Source organism: Lissotriton helveticus, chromosome 3_2 (assembly GCF_964261635.1).
Source record: "Lissotriton helveticus chromosome 3_2, aLisHel1.1, whole genome shotgun sequence".
Taxonomy (NCBI): domain Eukaryota; kingdom Metazoa; phylum Chordata; class Amphibia; order Caudata; family Salamandridae; genus Lissotriton; species Lissotriton helveticus.
In genome coordinates, this window is record NC_136062.1 from 159037730 (window position 1) to 159047226 (window position 9497).

Consider the following 9497-nt stretch of genomic DNA (forward strand, 5'->3'; position numbering starts at 1 on the left):
AAAATGAAGTACGGCAACTCCAATATTATCCTATGGGAAAACATTGGATGTGCAATAGTTAAAAATTAATGTAAGAGTTTTTCACTTACAAGACATGTAAAACTTAAGGGTACATGTTGGAACTGGCCCTTCTTGCAGGGTCATCCTCAAACTTTTTGCTTCTTCCTCCCTTATTTTTCCTGACCCGTGGCTGTTGGCAATATGACTCTGCGCACTTTAGCACTGCTGATCAGTGCTAAAGTGCATATGTTCTCTATGTAAATTGTTATTCTGATTGGATATACATGTTTGGCATATTTGTATCACCATGAAGTCCCTAGTAAAGTGCACTGGGTGTGCCAGGGCTGGTGATGACAAATGCTACTAGTGGGCCTGCAGCACTGATTGTGCCACCCACAGGAGTAGCCCTAAAATGATGTCTCAGGCCTGACACTGCAGTGCCTGTCTGCAGTTTAGAACTGCCATGTCCTCCTGGTCAGTGTCCCCACTGACCAGGCCTAACCCTTCCCTTTTTGTGCACATCAGTCATCCCTATGGAAGGCCCAAGGTACCCCCCTGGGCAGGGTGCAGTGTATGTAAAAGGTAGAGCATGTACTAGTGCAGGTGGCATGCTCTGGTAATGAATGGCAGCCATTTTCGTTTTTCACTACTGTAAGGCTATTGTGCTCCATAGATTAACATGGGGGATGCTGGCTACAGTGGTAACAGCATTTCTTCCCATAGGAACAAGATAGGACATAAGTATCTAGTATCCCTGAACTCAGAATTTAATAACACATCTTTTAGGAAAGGTTGTTTTTAAATCCTGTGTTTGGGAACAGCACTTTTAGAAAGTTGCTGTTCTCTTGTCTGACCCTTCTGTGTGCCTGGGCCTGTTTGTGTATTGACTGTCTGGTTTGAGAGTGACAGGGGCTGGGGATTCCCCAGGAGGCTGGCTGAGTCAGCCCTAGGCTGAATGACTGCATTTGCAACTGGAGTGGTGGGAGGAGTTAGCACCTGGACCTGAATAGGGCTATGCCTGCCTACCACAATGCTGGCTCCACCTCCTGCTGGGCGGCTGACGACCCTGCCCCTCACTCTGAAAGGAAGGAAGAAGACAGCAAAACAAAGTACTCAGGAAACACCCAGAACTGGTTCAGACCGGGCTCAGGGCCCACATGCACAGAGAGAACAAAGACTTTAGGGGTATAAGTACAGGACCCGTGACAACAGAAAATGAGATCATCCTGGAATCAAGAAGGAACCTCTGCCAAGGAGAAAGCTGAAACTGAAGAAGGAAGACTGTCCTGCTGTTGCTCTGCTGGACTGACCTGTTGCTTTGCTGCCAAGGAGAGGGGAAGGACTTTGCTGCTGAGCTGTGTCCCCTGTCTAGAAGGAATCTCCAAGGGCCTGAGTAGAGCTGGCTCCCTGTTATGAAGTCCCAGGAACAAAAGGACTTCACCCCCAGCTTCCCTGAACTCTGCTGAGAGAGTTCTGTCCTTCCTAGAGTGCTTGATCCAGTTGTGGGGCCTCTGGAAGTTGTACCTGTGCTGGGAAGCTTAAAACTAGGCTTGAGAGACTTTTGAAACTGCAAAGTGTTGCATCGCTTGCTTGCGGAGCGCATCCCCGACAGTGCGAGAAGTTTCCCGCTGCTACGGAGGTCGAGATCGTCGCAGCGCCTGACGCCGCTGCCAGAGACGTCGCATCCTTCGTTTGCCGGACGCACCAGACCAGTGCGGGAAAATCGAACATCGCTGCGAGTGTCGTCACAGAGCCTGTCGTCGCTGGGTGAGATCGCCGCACCGCTTGCTTGCGGACCACATCACGTCGCTGCGAGCATCGTCGCAGAACCATCGTATCGAGGAGCTGCGAAAGAAAGGATCACCGGTGGATCGCGCATCGTCGCCCCGGAGATCGTCGCAGCCCCTACGAGATTGTCGCATCGTGCCTTTGCAAGAACAAACTTCCTACAGAACCTACGCACCGGAATCCATACAAGTGGCCTTCCTCCCCATACAGACCGGATTCATCGCATCACGCCCGCTGCTGCAGCGGGACTGTCGCATCGCCTCCCCAGGGTCTCAGGAGCAACGCATCGCTTGTTTTCCACCGCACCAGCTTCTGCTATTTGGAACTTTGTTGCAACTAAAAGGTACTATGAGTAAACGTGACGCAACTGTGAACTTTTCACGCATCTGTAGAGAATTCTATCGCAACGTAGAGAATTCTATCGCAACCTAAAGAATTTTAACGCAACCTTAAGAACTTTTTTGAAACCATATTCTTGAACTGTGTATGTTGGATTTTTGTCGTTTTGGTCTTGTGTAGTTTAGTTTAAAATACCTTTATTTTTCTAAACTGTTGTGGAGTCAGTTTGTGGTGTTTTCACTGTGTTACTGTGAGTGTTGGTACAAATACTTTACGCATTGCCACTGGTTAGCCTAGACTGCTCGTGCCAAGCTACCTAGAGGGTGAGCAGGGGTTATCTCAGAGGGTTATCTCCTTGCCCTGACTAGAAGCAAGGGTCCCTATTTGGACAGTGGTACCTACCTCTGTCAACTAGAGACCCCCAGTTCTAACAGTACATGTCCTAACTTTAAAATACATTGAACCTGCCACCTGGGCTGTTCAGGGCTGACCCTAGTGATGAGTTGTATGGCAAAAGGTTTATTCTGGCTGGGCAGTTCGGGCTGGACTATTCCCATGATCGTATGAACAACACAGGGTCTTGACTTATCAACCAGTAAGGCTAAGTCAAAAATGCAGTAGAAAAACAACACAAATGCCAATACTGGAATTGCCTTACAAAGTATCCTTGATGGCCCTATATGAATAAAACAAAAAGAGTCCATTGTGTCTAACGTCACTAGTTTATTTATTTATTTAGTTCACTAGTCACTTTTGGTTTTTAGCTCATTGTTTTTTTTTAGAGAACTTTTCTTTGGGATTAAAGGTGCAAAAATAACACTGTACACAAGAAAAACAACTTTGAAAAAGACAAATATTAACTGTACATATTTACAACACATCCACTCCACACTGTTGACTAGTCACACTCACTCCCAACTCACACATGCATAAGCATAAACATTGAAGAAAACAAACGAAGCAAAAATGACCCTTTGTCGAAAGACAAATTATTACAGCAGCAAGCTTATGTACCCTCCTTGGTATTCAACTACGACTCTGTTGTAAGAAATACAAATAGAAATAAATTCTTATTATACTGACATAGTCCAACTCCCTATATTATTGAAACAAAGGGCCACTGAAGGTCGGTCGACGCGTTTCGAGCCACCCAATTGTGGGGCTTTCCTCAGGACCGTCACAATCTTGGGTCTACGGAAAACAGAAGTTCCTTTGAAAAGTGGTGTGATGTTGTAACAAAACACTAGTTCACTTCATGCTCTCGGCAAAATAGCTTATTATTGTGTTGCTAAGGCTGAAAATGCCCGGGCCGATATAATACTGCAGCCTTCCCAGGTCTGCTAGTTTTTTCGTGCTTCCAATCTCTATGTAGTCGTTTTACAGCCGTCTTGTTCTCCAAAAAGGTTACCGGAGTTTGTTTGTTCGGTAACCTTTTTGGAGAAATGCCCGGGCATTTTCAGCCTTTAAATATATGAAAAATAGATAAATAACTAAATAAAGTAAGACAGAGTGGTAGCAAACTGGCCAAACTGATTTTATTCACACTGAAACACATTAGCGCCACTTTTACAGAGTTTGCCAGTGAAGCGCTATTTTGGTTTTCTTGTCTTGTTTTCCCTGGACTTGGAACTAGTGCACCAATCCTGGAGGTACTGCAATGTGTGGATATCAAAATGGGTGCTGCGGCTCTGCGTCCAGCGATGTGGTCTTTTTACCATATTGCTTATATTTTGTAAGGATATAAGCAATGGCCATTGAAATGGGTCCATTCAGGGCCCTGTAGTTGTGTCCTTAACTTTTCAGACAAAAGCACTCACTGATTTCTGAATAGTGAGTGTAAAAGCATTAGGGTAACCATGTTGTTCCTGCTTACATTTCCCATGGTTTGCTAAATTTTGCATTCCCTATAAGTGTTTGCTTTTTCCAGGATGTTGTTACTTTTTTTTTGTAGGCCGCATGTTGGTCTTGTCTAGTGCGTAATTTAAATTGCGCATCCAGGTGTTTATAGCGGGCAACAATTGGGTTGTAGTTGAAAACAGTGGAAGTTTTTCTCAGTGGGGCAGTACTGTGTTCAGTGGGGGAGAGGATGTGGAACTATGGTCAGAGCTGCTGAATTTGGAACTGGGAAACAGGTTCAGCTTTAATAACCAGCCCACCAGACCACTCTCCTGCGAGAGTACAATCACATGCTAGACCTTAGAAGGCTTCGCAACACCTTAGAAGTCCTGGTGTCTTCGCACCAGTAGGTGGACCCTAGTATGACAAGTGTAGGTTAACCTTCAAGGCTTGTCCACCATTATTCATACTGAAGTTCACCTCCAGTCTTCCTTCCAGGCCTATGAAGCAGCACACCCTAGAACAACAGCCACTGAGGTCACAGGACCCTTGAGAAGGGCCAGCTCTAGGGCGGTGCAATCAGTGTGATCAAACCGGGTGCTGACTTTAGGTGAAGGCATCATGTTTGCAAGTATATTATGGTTTTAAAAACGCTTGCTGCCTCATTCCTGGCCTCCAGCAATTTTCGGCAACAATAAAAATGTCATGATGACTCTGGTGATTAATGTTCTTCCTAGAGAGAGATCAGAATTTTGTCTAGTGGAAGTTTTGACTCATGGAAAGGTAGCTCAGAGGGTTAGTGCACCGGCTGCAAAGAACATGCGCCATGCAGATCACAAAGTGCACATAATGTAAATAGGTCAGTGGGCTACTGCTTTTGTCAGAGAGATCCTTTTGTTACTTGCAGTTTATAAGTTAAAATCCTAACTTAGAACAGTGAGCTATTAACTGTCATCTAAGAGCTGCATACAAATTGCAAGGTATAAATTAGAGCATTATGTCCCCCCCCCGTCCCCCAGTCTTTGATTATCCTAATGTCTCAAAAAGTGTTCTTTTGGACAGAAATCAATTCTGATTATTAAGGAGAACCCCCAACCATGGTTTTACGTTTTAAATTCCGGGTATTGTGTTTCTCCAGACCAATCACTATAAAACTATACAGGCTACTAGTATGGTTGTCATGTGACTCCCACACCTTGTAATCCTTAGTCTTATGTAACATTTTCTATACAGTGATTTACACACATATTGATTGTCTCTGAGTAATGTGTGTGATGTAAAGTGCTCTGACACCCTACAATGGTATGAGTGGCGCTGTAAATCAAATTAAATGCATCTGAGAGAGAGTAGTTATGGAGACTTGGGGGGCGTAGTTAACGCGTGGTAGTGAGGGAATCCATGGCAGAGGTGGTCAATGGGGGGCACTAACAAACATTAATGCACAGGACACCACCAGTGCTATGGCTGGCCCTGCCCTTGAGGCCAGTCTGCCTCACCCACAGGTACCTCCATTGGCCTTGTTTCAGCAGCAGTAGCTGCAACTCACCAGGGATTGGCAATGCAGGATTTGCATGCACACCAAACTAAGGGGCCGATTATGATTGCGGTTTTTCCGCATCCTCCCGGCAGGCAGAAGCCACTGCCGGCCCGGAGGATGCGGAAAAACGCTGCGAAGCCTCCAAAGACACACCGCCATATTAGGATGGCTGGTGGGTCTGGAATTCCGTCCGCAGCTTTTCCGCCGCGGTCGCCTTCCGTCCGCGGCGGAAAAGCTCTAACATGACTGGCGGTGTCTGTCAGACACCGCCAGCCATATTAGGATGGTGTAAAAGACGTGCTTTTCCGTGGCAGCTTTTCCGCCGTGGAAAAGCATACAGACTTTTACTTTGGGGGCTCGTTGCAGGCCCCCTGGGTGAAGGGGGGGTGGGGGGTGCACATGGGGGGTACCTATGGTACCCCCCTGCATTTGCGTGCACAAAGCAGCAGGCACCGCGCGGTGCCTGCCGCTTTGTGCATGCAAATGCGATGCATGCATTTTTAACCTTGCGGTGGGTGCAGCTTGAAGCTGCACCCGCCGCAATGTTAAAGATAGAGGATGTGACCACCTCCCTGGCGGTCACATCGTAATCTGCTCGGAGGGAGCGCCGCAGCTCTTGCGGATGTTCCCTCCTCCTCAGGGGTCGCGGACGGACTCAAGTCCGTCCGCGATCATAATCGGCCCCTAAATTGCAAACTTCACAGTCTCCCTGCTTCATTCACAAGCACTTTTAACCTGTGCTGCCTGCTGTGGGGCCACTGGAATTAATTATGCAGCAAAGGATGACAACATTATGCCGTAGTGTTGATTAAATTATGCATTAAAAAAGGCTGCAGCGTAATGCAGTATATTGTGAGATATTTTATTATTTTGACGTGTGTACACATACTAACAGTCTCAGGAAAGATTTTGCCTTATTAGTACCAGTGTAACATACAAACGCAGCAGTGAGAAAGGTGACCAGTCAACCTTTACAATAGGCCATCCACTCCGCAGCAACACAAGTCACATTTTATATTAACTTTTGATATGTTTGAGCTACAAACAATGTATTAGTTTAAATGGTCAGATCATACAGCTGATCTTGCATTATGAGGTAATATGGCAGAGCCATAATTTTAGAGAAAATATTTGCAAACTAGGATATTTTGCCATTCATGTTTGAACTACTGTTGTTGAAAAAGGGTGAAGTGCTGATAACAGAACTCCATGACTCGGAGATAAATGGCTTGTGTTTCCGCATATTATCGTATTTGGTACATTCTGTGATTAGAAGCATATCCCACTTTGTGAATATATTTAATGTCAATAACTCATTATAAATTTAAATAATCAGGTGTATCCATTGGTTGATTAAACTGGGCAGTTAAATGCCAAACAAATACTAAAAATTGGGATGTCTGCGCATTCTAGCCACACCTCTGGCTCCACCCACAGATCCAATCCTTGGGTTATTCCCGCCCTCTGATTCTCCACCCACTGTTCCCCAACTTTTTTCCCCCACTTCGACCACTGAGTAAGACTCAGCATCCCTGGACCTGTGGTGTGGCGCAGCTGCGGGCGCAGCATTGGCCACACATTTACGGTGCCGGGCTTCTGCATAAGGGAGCTGGCCATTATTGTATCCCTAAACGAGCGCACATGTCAGTTTGACATTGACTACACGTAGAGGGACTCTAAGTTTCTTTTAAAAAATATAGCTAACATTTGGACCTATACATTTTATTTTGTATAAATTAATTGAATGTGTGTAAAATTTAGCAATGCCCGGTGAATTCTAGTAAAGAGAGCACCCACTGGCAAATCACTAGTGTATGTGATTGCTGCATTGTTTATTACTAACTTTGGTGTTGTGCTTTAACTTTGGATAAAAGTTATCATTAATTCTATCACCAAGAAGCCAATATTGGTAAATATGTGTGCTACAAATAATCCCTAACATACACTGTGCATACAGTATATTTAATCTGGTGCTCTAATCATAGGCTGTTTTAAAGTATTCTGATAAAAATCGAATTGTGCTGAAGACAGCCTTGATTGGTGTTGGATCGAGGACCCAGAAGTCTGCACACCTAGCAGACAGAGATAAAGCACCTTGTCTGAAAGTTTAGCGTTTTCCCTACAGGTGGGGTTTTTTGGCCTGTGGCAGGATCAGTCACATGTCCTGGATTCCTGGCATTTAATTGAGTCTATCCTAGTTCTGTGCCCCAGTGTTTCTCGTGCCCCACCTGGCACACATCATGTCGGAGGATGGCGATGACGTTAACAATTTGCCTCCCCCCCCCACAAATGTCTGCGGACGCCCATGGGTATTAACAAGACTTGTGTGGTTATCCATGATTCTAGTGTATTGCGGAAAGCGAAAATCCTTTTTTAATTCACAGAGCGTGTAAATCAGACGTAACTATACAAAAGGTACATACTAATCTAATAAACTATTGTCAAATGCTACACTGTTTATATAGCTCGAACTCGACGAGATCAGAATATTTTACATAAACACCAGGTGCGTCACATGTGGACACGTTCATTTTGTCGGGCACGGTGAGATTAAGTGATTTACCCAGAATCACAGAACGTTGAGCCTCTACCGAGACTCGAACCCGGATTTCTAGCCTTGAGGTCGAGCGCTCTAGTGATTAGGCCACATCCTTATTGTTTGCTTGTTGTTCTTTCCAATTCTAGCTTCCTAGGCATTGTGAATGCTTCCAGTGCTTCACGTCGTTACTGACGTTATGAATTCTCTTCCTAGACATTTCTGAAGCGCTGAACCCCAGACATTCATCCCCGGATCTACTCACGTGGGAGGCGTCCATGTTGAGTCCGGTGCCATGGCGTTTCTGCTCCAGCTCCCTCCCCCGGCGCCTGCCTTGCAGAATAAAAAGACCTCTGTGGCATTTGAACAAGGAGAGCAGGAATGGAAATCAAAGGTGTGTCTGCAAACAAATTTAGAAAGCAAGAAAAAAGGCTTGTAAAAGATTAAGACGTATGTTATCTGCCTCAAACCAATGAGAGAAGGGCTGTTACGAGCGAACTGCCTGGTGGTGCCAAAGCAAGTCATGGTTACTTTATTTATCATCCGCAGGGCGTGTGAACCGACAGTGGCTTCACGCTACAAACCAGCAGTCCGAAAAAGGGGTTAGGTTCGCAGGAACTGCAAAATGTTTATTTGGACTACTTGTCTTCTTATCTAAATGGGTGATTGAAGCAGGAGCAGAAAATGTGCGTTTTTTAAAAAAATCATAATGTAGGCGTCACCTACAACATTGTCATATTCCTTGTTTTCGAAAACACAGTTCATTCCTTCTTCTTCTTACTGTTTTACTCCTTTTCCAGGTGTAGCTATTAACTCCCCCAACAGTAACGGAAATACCCGGGAAACATAAATATTGGTATGTAAATAACAACGCCACAATGACATAGACACAGATTTCTAAATACACCGAGCCTTGACAGAAAAAAGAGGCGCACACTTTTTTCCCAAAGCCAGCGTAGCCACTTTGTGACATCCACCCTTCACTTGGGTGGTACATTTGGGTGTGACGCTAAGCTGTGCAGGAGCGGGCAATCATTCCTGGTCCATGGGACTAGTGTAGATGGAGTAACATAGAACCTTTAGACATCCATGGTGGCCCCACTTGGATATTATTGTCCTGCAGCATGCCACCCACTTTCTGCCTGCATATACATCGGTGGAACCAGGTGCCAGTAATTCCTCTCACACCCGTTGTGAAAAGACTACAGCCTGTCGCCTGGGGAGCCTGCTCTTCAGTGGCTTAGACCTGACCAAGGGCCACACCTTCCAGTCGTTGAGTTCCCAATAATCCGGCCAGTCACTCGGTAAGCGGCCTTGCATGTCTCGTGCCCTGAATTGCTGTCCCGTGGGCAATTTCCTGTGAGCTACTCATTCTCACCTCTATAGATGGAGTGCCGCTGCCTCTCTGGCAACAATCAAACTTTACATTCACACGACTCCCCAACGGACAAGGACACATCA

At 45.6% G+C, this 9497-nt stretch overlaps 1 protein-coding gene across 2 annotated transcripts in view; it reads right to left on the reverse strand.

Annotated features, from left to right (window-relative positions):
* LOC144826527 (stimulated by retinoic acid gene 6 protein-like) overlaps positions 1–8353 on the reverse strand; it is a 564429-nt gene extending 556076 nt beyond the window's left edge. For both annotated transcript variants that reach the window (XM_078684953.1, XM_078684952.1), the window contains exon 1: positions 8302–8353. In XM_078684953.1, the coding sequence (XP_078541079.1) occupies positions 8302–8333 (32 nt within the window). In that variant the 5' untranslated portion in view covers positions 8334–8353. The remainder of the gene's footprint in view (positions 1–8301) is intronic.
* Between the last annotated feature and the right edge of the window lie 1144 nt (positions 8354–9497).